General features: G+C 44.0%; 1 protein-coding gene and 1 long non-coding RNA gene across 9 annotated transcripts in view; one reads left to right on the top strand and one right to left on the bottom strand.

The window, feature by feature from the left end:
- Positions 1-16454, bottom strand: part of DDB2 (damage specific DNA binding protein 2) — a 51726-nt gene that overhangs the window by 1798 nt on the left and 33474 nt on the right. For 2 of the 8 annotated variants that reach the window (XM_051791905.1, XM_051791910.1), the window contains 9 exons: positions 11917-12100; positions 8984-9114; positions 7720-7911; positions 4871-5037; positions 3707-3806; positions 2246-2423; positions 1443-1588; positions 1029-1193; positions 665-710 (listed from right to left, as the gene is read on the bottom strand). In XM_051791905.1, coding sequence (XP_051647865.1) covers positions 665-710; positions 1029-1193; positions 1443-1588; positions 2246-2423; positions 3707-3806; positions 4871-5037; positions 7720-7911; positions 8984-9114; positions 11917-12088 — 1297 coding nt within the window. In that variant the 5' untranslated portion in view covers positions 12089-12100. Of the gene's footprint in view, positions 1-664; positions 711-1028; positions 1194-1442; positions 1589-2245; positions 2424-3706; positions 3807-4870; positions 5038-6725; positions 6872-7719; positions 7912-8983; positions 9115-11916; positions 12101-12213; positions 12695-13012; positions 13116-13275; positions 13514-13536; positions 14112-16454 lie in introns of those variants that run through there. The other 6 variants (XM_051791907.1, XM_051791906.1, XM_051791911.1 and 3 more) reach the window with 6 other exon arrangements.
- LOC127472956 (uncharacterized) lies at positions 1189-6790 on the top strand. The gene is made up of 3 exons (XR_007905218.1): positions 1189-1325; positions 5563-6111; positions 6677-6790. It is a non-coding gene; the product is annotated as an uncharacterized LOC127472956 (long non-coding RNA).

Here is a 16454-nt window from a genome sequence, read left to right as displayed (position 1 = left end):
CTGTACATCAGAAATTCTACATCAAATGCAATACCTTAGGCTATGTCTCTTAAAAGTCAGAAATTCAAAGGGTTTTGTCTGTTCTAAGGTATTTCCAAGATACAGAGAATGCAAAAATAGTTATTACAGGTACTATTTTCACATAGCCATGGAAATCCCATCTAACTAAGAAACAGAAGTAATTTCTAATCTCATCTGTCACAAGTCTAAGATCTCAATCTATAGCCAGCTACCTTAATCCCATACAGCCTGCGGAAAACAGTAATCTTGGCTCTGCAGCCTAGGAAATGAGATAAATTAAATTAAGGGAAAGGGTACACCCTAGCAGAAAAAGGCTTTCCCCCCTCCATTGTTTTCTTCTACTGTTTCATGGCCGGCAGGTGGCAGCGGGAGGCTCCCTGCTGTCAGGAGGCTTCCTGCTCCTCTGGACTTGATATTCTCATGAATGTTTCACAGGAGATGACCTGTTTTCCAAGTGCAAAGGTGTAAGACTGAAAAGAAAGTCTTAATCTATTTTACAGATGTAGGAATTTATAGAGGACTACTGGCAAGTGGGATTTGGGAAACCCCCTCTTACAACTTGCTTTAGTACAGAGTAACAAGGCAGCCCTTTTCTGGGACTGGAATCCACCCATGCTTAGTACCCTGAGTTCTCTTTACTTACCCGTGCCAGAAGCCAGTGTGTCTCCCATAGGGTTAAATTTATTGAGCTGAAAACGAAAACACAATCACAGTCTGTAAGAGCATCACTGCTTATATAACAGTCATAAGAGCACCACAGCTTATATAACAGCAACAAACCATCTGGAAAACCCAGTGTTTCCTAGGAGCATCACAAAACCCCCATAGATGATCATGGACTAGCCCTGCTTGAATCAGCAGCTTTAGCTGGCAGCCATATCCCATGACAGCATGAGTCTGTCATAAGTAAAGAGGATATTATTCTAGTCACTAACCCATACCTCCTTCCCAGAGATACAGCAGTGTTCAGTACACAGTCACCCTTTTAGCTGCAGTGCTCAACTCACCGAGATGATACCACAAGCATTTGGATCGTGGAGTTGACAAACCATCTCTCCGGTGTTTCCATCGAATACATCAACAGTTCGTAGCTCATCCATTGTGTACTCTGGGAACTTGGGGTCTGGGTAGCGACCTACGACAATGAGGTCATAGCGAGGATGCCATGTTGCCTAGTCATAGAGCAGAGCGATGTAGAGTTCAGAGAAAGGGATAGAGCTCACTACTGACACCAGACAACTGACACTGAGCAACTCTGTATATACATCCCACCCACAGCTTGAGGAACAGTGCTCCACTGGAAGGTGCAGCAGTGTAAATATCCACCCACAAATGTAGTATCTTGACCAGCAATCGGGCCATTTCTAATTTACAGCTGGCTGCTAGTACCAAGCGTGATGCTCCTCTGAGACTTAACTCACCTTAATAGGTGTGAGGTGCTGAAAATGCCTATGTGGATGTGGAATCAGATGCTGTGGCTTGGTCCAGTCTGAAGATGAGTAAACCCTGATTTCATTGCGCTGGTCTGTGCTCAGAAGCTTTGCACCATCTGTTGGGCTGAAGTAAGCTAGGAGAGGGGGACAGCAAGGCAAATTAAAGATCACAATGCTGTGACTGATATGAAACAGAAAAGTCACATTTCTCTGATTGAAAAGCCATTGCTATTTCTTTAATAGGGATTTGAATATGGCTGTGTCTCAACAAACAAGGCTTTACCTGTCTCAAACAAAATCAAGGCTCTTACATACAGTAAGCTGAAACCTACAGTGTGGAGTTACCTAGGAAGAATCATTAGTGTCATTTCAGAATCACAGAAGGAGACATTGTGAAGAAAGGAACATGCTCGACCAAATGAAAAGGCAGTGGAATAATGAGACAGTCATCTGCAGTTTGGACTTCCATGAACTGGTAAAGTTGCACCCAAGAAACAGAGTCTTATGCTCTGCTTTTGTCAAAGGACTGCTCCAGTAAATTCAGTTTTCTAATCTCAGCCACTGCTGATGCTTCCAAACTCACTTCTCAAGGTACAGCGCCAGAGTTTGTATGTCAAGTCTTAAGAACGTGCTGCAGCTGTCCTATCCACCTCCCTGCCTCTGGCCACACATTCCCAATGCCCTCCTCCCAATGGAATCTGAGTAAAACCTCACACTGCCACAACAATAAAACCTGAGCTGAGTGGACTCTCTGCAGATATCCATGCAATTAAATCCTTATCTCAACTTACCTGCATTGACAGGTTTCTCATGAGGAAGCACATGAAGAAAGCTCATTTTGTTTTTGATGTTTCTGAGGTCCCAGATTTTGACTGTCTGATCCACAGACGCTGTGGCCAACAGCCACTCGCATCGGGAGTTAAACTCTACATGAGTCACTTTCTTCCTGTGCAATTTCAGCTTCCAAATCTGCAGCAAACAGAAAATCATTAAAAAAATGACCAAGGTCTGGAGTAAAGAAATGGAATAATCTACTACTACAGGGTAAAGAGGTCTCACATTTACAGAGTAACTAAACTTTTAAAATACACCAAGAGTTTGTTCACTGGAAACAAAAAAGGAAAACAATGACCTTGGGAAATAACTGTTTAATTCTAGGAGAACTGTGATCCACCAATTTATTACAGATGTGAAAAAGGAGGATGCAATCCCTGGTTCATGGAAGGAAGTATTAGTGCCACTGTACAAAACAAGATCGCATCTGAAAGACTTTAGGCAGAAGGATTAAAACAAAATGGAACAGGTACAAAAAATGTGCTGCCAAGATAACAAGAGGAAGCACCTGCTTTGTGTGGAAGACAAAGAACCTTCCTTTGTTTATCTTAGTAAAAATGGTGAGAGGAGATATAATTGGCTTCTAGAAACATATCAGCAAAGAAAACATGAGTGTAGGTCAAATATTTCATTTAAAAACAACAAATAAATATAAACTGGCCATGAATAAATTTCTATCCAAAGCCAGGAGATTATTTTTAATCAAAATAATTAATCCCTAAAATAATGGGTATCTTCCAAGTGCAAAAAAAAAAGGAAAGCAAGCAACTAACCTTGAATAACGACAAAGAATTTGGAGCACTCCTGACTCTGCCTGCTAATTTACATAACTGCCTTGTGGCAAACTCTTACAGATGTTACCCTTACAGGCAGGAGAGATGGCAATGCCAGTGTGGCAGTACAGCAGGCTCTTCAGGGTCCACTCCAACTATTCTCTCCTATGTGTCTGCACTGCTTCAGTCTTGTCTCTGCCTGCCCTCTCGTGTCTAACGGCAGGAGTGCAATTTCCATCCCTAAGTTCACTGCATTATGGCTGTGTGCCTACTCCTAGGTCATGGAAGGATGTACATCAAAGCAGTATCTCTCAAATGACTCCCATCAGTGCACTAAGTTTCTGGAAGTGTGAAGGTTGTTGGCAGAGGATGCTCACATTTTCACATTACCCTATAATTACTCTGGCCAGTAGCAAATACGGGAAGGAAGGGATAGCACATGACACAGTCCCTGTTTGGGACTCACACTCAACAATGTGAAAATGTCTAATGGATGGCAGAAGTGGAGGACTTTGCACTACCCAGACAATGGGTGGACTCATCTCCTGAGCTGCAAGGCACTTGCTCCTCTTTTTGGGGTCCCTGTAGTGTAGGAAAGCACATGAAGATTCCCGTAGAGATGATGGTGCATGGAGCCATACGAACCTCTTCACCAGAAGTGCTGAGCAGGACCACGTTGCCCACATTATCCCCTGTCACCACTGCACGGCAGCTTGCAGAAACATCCACACTGCAGTACCAGCAACTAGAGGGAAAGACAGAAAATCAGTGCTCCTCCCTCAGGAAAGTGAAGGTAGTGGAGCTCTGGTTCACATCTCATCCCTGACAAGGGAGACTGCAACAGATTGTAACTGCAATCTCCTGCCCGATGGTGTGGGCCTGAGTATCAGGAAGGATGGTTTATCAGCAGTGCTTCTGTTGGTGACTGAATATGAAATAACTTCCTAGGCATTTTCGAAGTTCTCACTAGATGGAATGTAACATATTGGGACAGTGAAACATAACAGAGGCTGAAGAGCCACTTGGTGCCTGCACGTGAACATACCTTGGGAAAGATCAGAACACCCCTGGGACAACAACAAATGTGCAGAAACAGCTTTAAAATTACATTTTCCACAAAACACTGAAGCAGCAGTAAAAACAAAAGCTTTGTACTGAAAAGTTGCACCTCAAACTATCTCAGCTTTATGCTCCAGGAAACAAAACTTAATAGAAACTTATCTGATAAAGACATAGGTCTTAACCCCAGCTCTGCTGGGAGGGGAAGGGCAGCGAGAATAAAGCTGGGATCCTTTGGGAACTTGTTGTGAAAACTTTACTTTCAAGATAAATTATTCTAAGAATTCAAGGCCATGGAAATGAACATTGTGAGCCTGAAGTCTCCAGAAGAGCCACAAGGTAAACTCAACAACCTGAAAGATGGCACAGGAATGTTTTGTGGCTTTCCTATGCTACCTGAGCTGCTACAGACAAAACAGACCAGTGGAAGTTACTCTGCTCTTCTCACTTCACATTTTATAAAGTGAAAAGCTATCAATATCTGCAAGATACAAGATGGCATCACCAGAAAGCAACACCAGAAGATGCAAGCAGCACGCTCAGCTACTGTAAAAGTGTAAGTGCCCTGTGCTGCCCTGCCCTGCAGTGCTAGGTCAGGATCAGGACTCTGTCTCCAAGCTCCCTCCTGGGACTAATTCATACCAAGAGTCTCCTAACACTGGCAAAGATGAAGATGTTAGAGATCTGAAGAAGCAGTGCAGCATTAACCCCAAGGAACAGAGATTCAACCTTGCCGTGCCCTCTTCTCACCAAACATTATGGTGCTCATGGCCACAGTCCGGGGCACGAGAGATCACCTGCACCGCTCTGCTCTCAAGGTCCTGCAGACTTAGGGTGCCATCACCTGATGCCACATAAAGCTTCACTGCCTCATAAGGACTGAACTTGATGTCTCCAAGAGAATCTCCAGCCCCTTTCTGAAATACACACAAAGCCAAGAGGCATCAAGGTTAGAGTGGAAGACAAAATCTTAATACAACAGTCACCTCCTGGAACACACTGCCAGTTTCCCTAGGCATAAACACTGCTTTCAGGCAGAGAAGATAGATAAGAACTTTTTTCCTAACCTGTTTCCAATCTGGTTACATATATTCTGAGCCTTTTAAGTTCACCCTCACCACGCTGTGCTGCAAACCTCATTAGCAGCTGCTTCTGTTATGGGGATAGGACTAATCTGCAGTGAACCACCTGGCTCAAACCAGGCTTAGGAGATCACAAGCAAAAACAGCACCATCCCATGCATAAACCACAAAAAATCTCATGACAGCGCAGCCCCAAGCTTTTCTTAGAGAGACTTCATCACTAGTTACCCACAGGCTGTATCTGGTCTTTCTCAAGGTACCAACAGGCAGGATGAAACTGTTGCATAGAGAAATCTTACTGCTAACCCCGTGGCACAGGAATCTCGTGTTATGTCATATTGTTATGTTGTTTTCCCCCAGCCTGTCTACTGAGGAAACTTGGAAACCCTACGCAATGACAGAAAAGAAGACCAGTACCTGGGATTCCCCAAACTCTTTGATACTCAAGTGCACTCCATCTGCTGCTCAAAGAAAAACTACTTAAGGTCTGTAAATACTAGATTTCAAGAAGCCAATGAAGATTAAAAAAAAGGCCCACCCATAGAGCCTGCCTGTCCTCACAGCAGTGGAAGGAGGATGGCACGCCCTTTCAAATCCAGGCATCATTGCTGCAACAGCTATCCCACTGGGATCCTTGTGTCCCAGGACCCAGTTTATTTCTCCTTGCTCACCTGGCCAGTCATCCCAGCACTACCTGGGTTCGCCTTCTGCGCTATTACAAGGTTGCAGGTGAACAGCCAATTTGGAAAACAACCGTAAAAGCTGCCGCCCGGAAAGAATCAAGTGGGGAAAAGTAATGCAGAAGCTAATCCAAATTCTCTCACTTACCTTTAAGCACTGAATGGAAGTAACTAATTGGAGAGTTGAGGCTCCCTCATGAGTCCACAGAAAAAGCAACAGTCTGAGAAGGTAATTCTTAGAGCTGCCTCTAACAATTCATCTCCCCTTTTCACTCATTACTAAAGGAGCCCAGACTCTTAATTTTGGTATTTTGGGTAAGCACCAAAAGCTAGGTGGAATGAATTGGTGTGATCCTTATGGCATGCACTGCTTGAAGTCAGTGGCATTAGTGGTGAAGCACAGACAGAACTATGAATTGTCATGTAAAAACCATCTGACAACAAGCAGCACTGCTAGCAGGTGAAGAGGTTAGAGGGTCTGTAGAGCACTGAGTTTTGGGAATTTTTAAGAACAGAGAGCTGAGGAAATCCACTGGCATCCTCACTCTCTTATGTACAACAGGAAATAAGCAGAATCAAAGAGTCCCTCCCCTTCAGTGAAGAAAAGCTCTCTCCTACCCACTACCCCATTTCAGGGAAAAATAAAAAGAATGAGCCTCCCTGAATTCAGAGGATAGAAGGCATGTATGTGGGGAAGAGGAAGCCCAGCTCTCACATATTCAAGACAAACATCTCTCTCTCTCTCTCTCTCTTTCTCTCTCTCGCTCTCTCTCTCTCTCTCTCTCTCCCTGTAGTGCTCCTGCCAGCAGGACACAGAGGCCCAAAGCATTACTGTGTTCTTACTCCCAGTCCTCGGTGCTGGTGAAGACCCGGACAGTATTGCCATTAAAATCCTGCAGGGTGGTAGTGCCGGCAACTGATGAAGTGTACAGCTGACTAGGGTTAAAAGGGTTAAACTTCATTCCTGTGATGGCCCCTCCAGCTCCCATCTACAAGGAAGGGGATGAACAAAAGAAAAATCCACTGAGTGATGGGGAAGGAGAAAAGTGTGTTCTGTAAGTCTGCATTCACTGCTATGTCTATAACAGCAACAGTGAAACACACCACAGTCCTCTAAACAGGCAAAGATAACCATGTCTCCCACATGACGGCTGTCTAGACAGCAGCCCTCCTAGAGGACAAATATGCAACTCCTTCAGTCCCCAGGCAAGGTATTCCCTTGCTGGCTTGCACTTCACTATTTACAAAAAGAGAAATATTACTCTGGAATTTCTGGAGGATAGATCTCTCAATGTATATCTATGTTAATTTAGAAAGGCAATAAAAGTTAAAAAGTCTTTGAGCCCCTGTTGGAATGGGAATGGCTGAATAAAGCAACAAGGGGGTATGCCAGCTGTATAAACCATTCATTCTACCTTAGTTTCTCCCTTTAGATAAAGGCACTTTGTCTCTCCCCACTCAAAGATGTTTCTTCATCTGATACAATAAAAGGTGAGAAAGATCAAGACCTAAGGCAGACTGACCCTCTCTGCCTAGTTGTTTCTGGCATCCCTTTAAGACAACTGTTTTACCAGTTGCTGTATTATTTTTCCACTGAGCACACACCAAGTATTGCTTCATTATGAACTTAATCACCACGCCTCAGTTCTCCCCAGTGCTAGAACAGTCTGGGACTTAGGAACAGATATGCTGTTGCATCTCAGTCCTGCCCTGTAACAGACTACTCTGAAACCCAGGACCCTTACGTGCTTCTCACAACGGACCTTAGTTTTTATCTGCAGTATTTTGTGGTACTCCAGTTTTCCCTCCCACCCATTCCACACACACACAGGCTTACCCCCTTTATGAAGCACGTTTTAGTAAGTACTTCATAGTCCCAAAGGATGATGTCTCCACCTTTGGAACCGACAGCTACTGTACTGGGGTGTGTTGGATGCCATTCCAAGCATGTCACTCTCCTGTCAAAGGGACTTGCTGTTCGAAAGAGGCGATATGAGGCAAGAGAACGCAGAAAAGGCAGCTGAAGACACTGTTAAAAAGGTAAAGAGAATTATGACTTTTGCAGGCATCCCTGAGATTCTCTGAATGACAAGTGCTAACAATTGTTATTAGTGTTAGTACGTTCACACAAAATTCTAAACAACTCTGTAAAATTTAGAGGATGAAGGCTGAACCCGAGGGAAACAGCCTGTGACCACACAAATCCACATCAGCCACAGCACTTAGAAAGCAACAGAGAACTGAGAGATACCATATTTTAAATGATGTACAGGGTTAGGAGACTGTGGGCTGAGCTAAAATGCGGAGTAATTAACAAGGGAGAAGAACATGCCTCCACACCAGGAAAAGGCACTTATGATTATCTATGTCTTTATTGAGCATCTCAAAATGTTACATGTCATCCAGAGATACAATATTATGGTCCTCCATCCAATTTGTCTGCAGCTCAACTACACAGCATAGGAGTGAACAGAACACTTGAAACAGGGAATGAGAAACCATGACATATTGCATTGTTGTTCAGTTGAAAAACAGGTACTGCTTCAATGAGCTTGGCAATTTATCATTTGGACACTTAAAACACATAAATCATCAGGAAGATAAAGCTAGCCCAAGTGCCTCCCACCTATGGATTTTACAGAAAGAGTTAATTTTCAAATGAAAGGTGTATGGCTCTGGAAAACAGTAAAACATTATGGACTTGATGGACTACATCTGTGAAGAGGTAAAAATCAACACTAAACCTGACAAGATTAGCAAAGCAGAGTGGATACAAGAATAGTATGACAAAACAGTCAGAGCAGCATGCAAATGTATCACTGTGCAATTATTCAGCTGGTAGACTGGGCAAGTTTAAACATGATTCAAGGAAGCACTGAATTAACAGAGGATAAAATGTAGATGACAGGGCTGGGTCAACCAAAAGGGAAAGCCATCTCATCTCTTGCATTTTACACAAGAAACATAAGAGTGCATCAGACTTGGAGCCACAAACTGTATAGGAGGAAAACTTTAAGCCCCTTTAAGTTTTCCTGCTTGTGTTGAAGGTTTTTTTATGTAGGGAGTTACATCCAACAGGTCAAGAAGGAGACACTCCTCACCTGCCTGAGTGGTGCCCGAATGGAGCCTCCCAGCATGTTCTGGTAGACGTAATGAACAATGCTGCGCTGCTGCTCCAGCTGATGGGAAAGGACTCCCTTGTTTCTCACCACAGACCCACCTCCGCTCCAACCTGCCAGATTGGAAAAGAGTAAAACTTACTGATAGGCAACTCATTCACTTAACAGTATGGGAAGACATCTGCATTTGCTGCTATACCCATGAAAAGCTTCAGCCACAAGATAAAAGTCTCTAAATAGTTCTTATATTTCTTAAGGTACAGCAGCTTCTGCAACTATGGAGTCCAGTGGTTCCCATAGACTGCCAGAGCTTTGTGTATGCTTCCTCTTGTTAAACCTTCCTTCTCTTTGCCAAAGATTTATCAAGGACAACAGGAGAGCACTAAAGCAATACTACAGGTGGGTGGTGCATCTCTTGGACAGTGTACAATTTGAATGGTTCAACCCAAAGCAAAATGCTGCCACCCAAAACCCCAACAACTTGTAAATATGCCATGGGAGGTGGTAAGCCCCGGCATCCAGCAAAAGAAAAGTCAGACATGTGACCAGCAGAAACACCTGAAAATTCCCCAAGCATAGCACTGCGAGTTCCCACCCAGTTCCTGAAATGCCTGCTTGTGAATCAGAATTTTCGATCTGCCTGTGCTGGAGCCTGTACAGCCTGCCCACAGCACTGCGAGTTTTGTTTTTGATAATAGACTTGCTGACGCCACATCGCCTGAAAACATTTCTGTTCAAAGTGATTTTTGCTGAGAGTACAGCTTGTTTCTACATTTTGTTCATGTTCCAAGTTTTTATCTTCAGGGACTTTTACGTAAAAACTAGATCTGCTCAGTCCCATGTCTGTGATCTGCTCATCCCCACAGCGATGGTCTGTAACACCCCAGGGGATCCAGAAGTCAAATGCATTTCTTAAGAAACATAAATGCAATTTTCATTTAAGGATATTTATTAAAAAAAAACCAAAAAAACAACACATGGATCATTCTATATGATCGGAACCTAAATGAAATCTTTCTTTAATGCAATGGTGGAGCCCAGAAATGCACAGGTGTGAAACTGAACTTCTCTGTTCACATGCCAACATAGTGCCAACATTTGTCACACCTGCTGAAATAGGTATAAAAGTATTTATATTCTAATTTATGTTTTTCACAGAAGAATTAGCATCCACAGTTCCTTCTTCAGAGATGACAGAAATTCAGGTATTTTTTCCAAATTCTGTTCTACAATGAAGGATAATTTGTTAAGAAACAAACTTCAGACCTTTTTAGAATCTGCTGGAAGAAATCCTTCAAAAAGGCTGTTCCAATTGCAAGAAACAGAAACTGTCCTATATCGCTCAGGAGAAAAAAATGTTTTTTTCAAACACATAAAAAGTGGAACACAGAATTGAAAAGTTCAAATACAAAGGTCTTCATCTTTTTAAAAAAGGGTTAAGGGAAAAATACGATTGGCCTCATTTTTCTGAAGTACTAGCTACATCCAATTACCTCTGAATCATACAGGAATGGCAGATGCTTACCGAATCTGAAAATCAGACCATGAATTTACAATAAAATCATGTAGCTAAATTAACTACAGAAGATACTCTAACTATCCACAGTTACACACAGAACTCCTTTCAAAGAGTATTTTGTCTCCACTGTTCACACTAACTGTTCCAAGTTTGGACCTACAGACCACACAATGGAAATGTTTAAAATTGTAAAATCCCTGTATCTTTGACTGTTGAAATGCACTTCAGTATTTTCTGGTTCCTTAAAGCCAAAATTGTACAGAAAGTGTGTAGTATCTCCACACAAGGCAGTAGCCCCAGTGATCTTCTAAACCACTGATGGAATTACAGGTCTTCTGTGAAAAAGGAGGCTGAAGGGAGACTTTCTCTCTCTCTACAACTACCTGAAAGGACGTTGTAGCAAGGGAGGAGTCAGTTGCTTCTCCCAAGGAACAAGTGATAAGACAAGAAGAAAAGGTCTCTAGTTGCACTAGGGGAGGTGTAGACTGGACATTAGGAGAAATTTCTTCACTGAAAGGGTTGTCAAGCATTGGAACAGGCTGCCCAGGGAAGACGTTGAGTTACCATCCCTGGAGGTATTTAAAAGACTTGTCAACATGGCACTTAATGACGTGGTTTAGTGGTGCCAGTGCTGGGTTAACGGTTGGACTTGATGATCTTAAAGGTCTCTTCCAACCTAAATGTCTCTATGAAAAGTCCTTGCTGTAGGTAAAGTCTAGTCAACTTTCTTGATAATTCAAAGCACTAAACTTTCCAGTATATTAGAAATTAATCACCTCTCCACATTACATCAAAAATCTTTAGATTTTTTTACCTAAGTTACATAGTAAAGGAAAAAATTGCACATGATGACAAGTGATTAGTAGAAATTCTGTCCATTCTACTCTAAACACAGAAGTAGAAAGTATTCCTAGTTACTGTAGCAAAAGTTAAAATATGCAAAGATTCGGGAGAAAATGCCAGTTTAGACTGCATGCTGCAGAATACCAACCTTATGACTACTTAAACTGCATTAGGAATTGCATGAGAGAAAAACGATGTGTTACCAAGACTGGTCTGCTCTACACTATATCAGAGATCTGGTAATATAGGAATTCCACAAAACTTAACCACCCTCAAATGAGCTCAAATGACAGCATCTTCAGGGAGCATGCTTTCGCCAAGGGGTACAGGTCTCAAAAGTTAAACATGCATGCATGCACACGCACTCACTATACAGAAAATTGGAGGATGTACTACTCCAATACATGCCCACCTATCACTTGAATATATAACACCATCTGAACACTCGTGTCTGAACACATTTCTTGGCATTCTCCCTCTTTAATTAGTCAAAGCCTATCATTTGCAGTAAGTCTGGTAGAGAGAAAACAGTAAGGATCTGAGGAAATGTTACCAATTTTCCCTGGGGGTTTAGATGTTTTTCTCACAAACAACCTCTTTGCTTGTGTCTCATTCCCCAGTTTCTCATAGTCCGCTTTCCTCTTCCCAGCTGATTTTGCCTCTTCTGGCCAATGCTGATACACCCTCTCACACTCCTTGTCCTTTGGCTGGTTCACTGGAGCCATCCTGTCTGACCACTGAAAGCAAACAAAGCAAGGAAGGTTAAGACTGTCACACACTTCTAACTAGAGAGCAGAAAAGAAAACTGGAATGAAACATGCCAGTGGTCTGAAAGTAGTGATTATTATACCTGTACCCTCTTTCATCAGTATGGCACTGGCTTTTTGTTGTGCCCTGCTGAAGAGGGGAAGAGGTTCAATAAACTCTTCTTTGTTCACCTATGAAAAATAACGTATCCTAAAGCACTAGAATATGTTTTGATAGATGTTCTTCTACCAAACTTTTAAGCCTGAAACGCACAGATCTGCATAAAGTAAATCTGTGAAACCACATAATATCCTAACTTTTTCAGTAGTAGCTAACACAGAACTCTTTAGATTCAGCTTTCATGATGATGGCCTGGGCTGACTGATCTTCCAACAACCGTGCTCAGAAGGCACTTCCAGTTTAGCGGCCACTTTTACTCACAACCACCACCTGGTATTTGGATTGGGCTCCCGCACTGGCTGGCAACCACACCCGGGCTGCTCCACCGAGAGCGACGGGATGCAGCCCCTCGTGTGCCGTGCTGTGACGACCACAAGGCCACCAGGCCCCTGAGGAAAGGCGCGGGCCTCCCACAGCCTCCCTCGCAGCCGGCGGGCGATGCGTCACACGCATCCCCCCGGCGGATCCTCCCCGAAGCACATCCAGGGGCTTATCCCGTGCTCGCGCTGAACTTATTTAGAATTCCTAAATGGCTGCCACGGCTATATATATTTAAATATATGGCTATATACAAATATAGCTCGGCGGGCACCCCGCAGGCTTCCCCAAACAGCGCACGCTCGGCGGCTCCGGGCCTCGCGGGGCCGCCCCACAGCCCCGGCCCGGCCCGGCCCGGCCCGGCGCCCCTGCGGCCTGGCCGAGAAAGGCCGCCCCGCTCTCACCTGCGCTCCGGCGGCCTCGGCTCCCCCGGCGCCGCCGCGGTTGGCGGGCGGCACCGGCCCCTCCCCCGCGGTTTCATAACCGGGGCGGGAACGGGGGTCAGCGGCCCCCGCCCGGCCCCGGGGAGCAGAGCCGAGCCGAGCCGAGCGCGGCCACGGCGGCCCCCGCCCGCCCCTCGCCGCTGAGGGGCACCGGCCTCGGCAGGGGGAAGCCGGAGAGGGCGCGGGGTGCCGGCCCAGCCCCTGCCCGCCTCCACCGCCCTTACCCCTGCCGGCCTCCCCGGCGCTCAGCGTGGGCAGCACCTCCGACTCCGCCGGAGCCCGACTGCACGGGAGGCGGCTGCAAGGTGTCTGTTGTCTGCCTGTTGTTGTTTCGGTGCAGCACTCAACAATCTTACGTACCTTATTGGTTTCTAGAGCACCAAACTGGCTTATTAAAACTGGTTGATAAGGGCCCCAGATACAGTAACCAACAGCAACTAAAAAAAGATACTATTTCAAAACACAACTTACACAAGAAAACACACCTGGTGTCAGAAACCAACAGAAAAAAAATGCGCTTCAAAAGCATATAAAAATGTCACGTCAAGAGCAGCTCGGAGAGTACCAGACCTTACATGACGAAGCTGACAAGAATGGGGAAGGAAGAGCCCTACCAACACAGCGGAAGGTACCAGCACTTCCCCTCCACCTGCAGAGGGGCCGTGTTGCGTGGCGAACTTTATCCCTTACCTCCGGAGCAGTAGCATCCCAGGCTTCAGGCCTCCCAGTGCCTATGCTCAGGAATTAAGGTGCAGTCACCCACAGCTGGCTATGAACACAGGTCCTAAAATATCTGTACATAGCCATGCCTTGAACTGTGGGGCTTTAGGGTTTCGTTTTGAGTGTTGGCATTTTTTGTGCTATAACTATAGTTACCTATGCATTTTCTCACATATTAGGAAATGCACAGAAAAACTAATGGAAAAACAACAAAGGCCCAGTCTCTATGCTTTTTCCCTGAACAGTAACAAAGTTGTATTAGTTGCTGCCATCCTGTATTAGAATGCCATACACAAAAATGATAGCCACAGACAAACACAATCTGGCTTTGAATATATATATCAACCCAAACAGCAAGTCTTAAAGTCTTACCAGGCACTTCTCTAATACACTCCATTCTTCTTAGAACTGTATCCATTAGCAAAATACAGCAAGAGGAAAAATTGAACACATCACTTCCCTTCTTGCTTCTGAAGCCTCAAAGGTTTGATTTCTGGGAAGAAAAACTACTATAGAAAAAAAAAAATCTTCATATCTTGACAGTGATCAACACTTTCTTTTATAGGTCTGTGGAAGTCTTCATCATAGGATCCCAAAGAAAACTCTGATGGTTATCCAAGTTATCTCCAGCAAAGATGTGCACTTCCTGCCCCCCTCTATTTGTCTCCCAGCAGAACTGTCCCCATGCAGAGCACACACAGAGTAACCTTCATATTTCCCTATTGGAGCTATCACAGTTAGCATTTTTCAGAAGTGGAATGGAATAGAATAGAGTAGAATAGACTGTTTCATATAGAAGGGACCTACAATAAGCATCCAGTCCAACTGCCTGACCAGTTCAGGGCTGATCAAGTCAAAGCCTGGTATTAAGGGCATTGTCGCAATGCCTCTTAAACACTGACAGACTGTGGCATCAACCACTTCTCTAGGAAGCCTGTTCCAATGTTTGACTACACTCTCAGTAAAGAAATGCTTTGTAGTATCCAGTCTAAACATCCCCTGGTGTAGCTTCAAACCTTTCCCATGCATCACTGGATACTAGGGAGAAGAGATCAGCACCTCCTTCTCTACTTCCCCTCCTCAGGAAGTTGCAGGGAGCCATGAGGTTACCCCTTAGCCTCCTTTTCTCCAAACTAGACAAGTCCAAACTCTGGACCCATTTGAGGACTTCAACACCCTTAAATTCTGGCCCCCAGGACTGTACACAGTACTAAAGGTGAGGCTGCATGCTAAAAACAGTGTTTGTATCAATGTCTAACACCAAGTTTGCTTTCTCTCTAGAGAATCACCAGATATTTTTGTAGTTTTTATCCACTAAGGACAAGAACAGCAGACAGTACACAATTCATCCACAGAAAAAATGCCACTGGCCTGGGGTCCCAGAGCTCAGTGTCTGTATGGTACTCTGAGCAGGCCAGAGAAAGACTAATTTGAGAAAATATTCTTATATGTATTTACAGTTTCACACTCTTTGAACTACAGTATGCAGCAAAGTCAGAGGAGTATAATTCTGTGGGGGCGGGATATTAGGCTTATTTTTATGATGCCTTTTGTCTGATGTACAATTATGTTGAGGCTGTGCCGCAGTTGCAGGTTGTGGTTCTCTTCCACAGAATAAAGCTGTCTTGTCACCGGGTCTGGTAAAGCTAAATTGTGATTAAGATCAACTTCATGGTATTGGTAATACCATTAGGTGTCCTCCTTGTTGCCAAGATCTTTGTCCAAAGCACAGATGGTTTTGGCTACTTTAGTTTGACTACTAATTTATATAATTACAGCAACTAGAGCTTGCCATGCACGTGAAAACAAGCCTATATTCCACTAAAAAGTAGGAAAAAATATATAATCCTAAGAAGATAAAAGAGAAAGAGTAGATATCACGCTATCTGACCTCCTATCCCATGACCATTGCTAAGTACCAGGAAAATGAACAAAAATATTACAGTTGTTATGACCTCATTTACCTGAGCTGCCCATCTTCCCTAAGCCACTCCAGCCTTGGAGCAAGGCTTGCAGCAGCCATGCTATGGAGTACCCTCACCTTGCAATCAGTAATAGCAGCGCCCAGGTCCCAAAATGGACGTTATCTATCTTGGATGCTCAGTACATTGACTATCAATATAGAAATCAGCACGAAAACATAGCAAAGGCAAATGCTGGATATAGAATATTAATGCATGAGGTGTTTGCCTTTTCTGTACTTCATTAAGATACATTAGTTTGATAATGGAATGAAAAACTCAGAACATAATTGAATTAGGGAGTACCTATGTCAAAGACTTGAGTTTGGTTATGTTTTAGTAAAAACAAAGTTGTTGCTTATAGGCTCAACTGTGATTAACTCTGAGGACAAGATAAGCATCTTTCCTCACTTCCTGAAAGGATGCTCATGGTCACACCTCAGTCAATGACCTGCCATGGGTGCCCATCTTCCAGGGACCGCGCACTGAGGATTTGCCTTAAAAGAATTTAAGTGGAATGGTTCCTAATGTCCACTTTCCAACACAGCAATGTGAAGGGCATCAGTACAGGTAATTTCCTGGGTCTTATGAAACCTGGGGCAGTTGTAAAGAAAAAACATCCAAGTACTGCTCTAGAGAAGTGGAAGTACAGATTTATGGCACACTCTTTCCTCTCTTCCTCCTGCAAGGCTCTCAGTCTTTCTTTTCTCCACCAGTTGAAT

This window comes from Manacus candei, unplaced genomic scaffold (genome assembly GCF_025592945.1).
Source record: "Manacus candei isolate 608988 ecotype Guabito, Panama unplaced genomic scaffold, ASM2559294v1 h1tg000033l, whole genome shotgun sequence".
NCBI classification, from domain to species: domain Eukaryota; kingdom Metazoa; phylum Chordata; class Aves; order Passeriformes; family Pipridae; genus Manacus; species Manacus candei.
The sequence above is the reverse complement of the archived record's forward strand: the minus strand, read 5'-3'. Positions and strand labels throughout refer to the sequence as shown.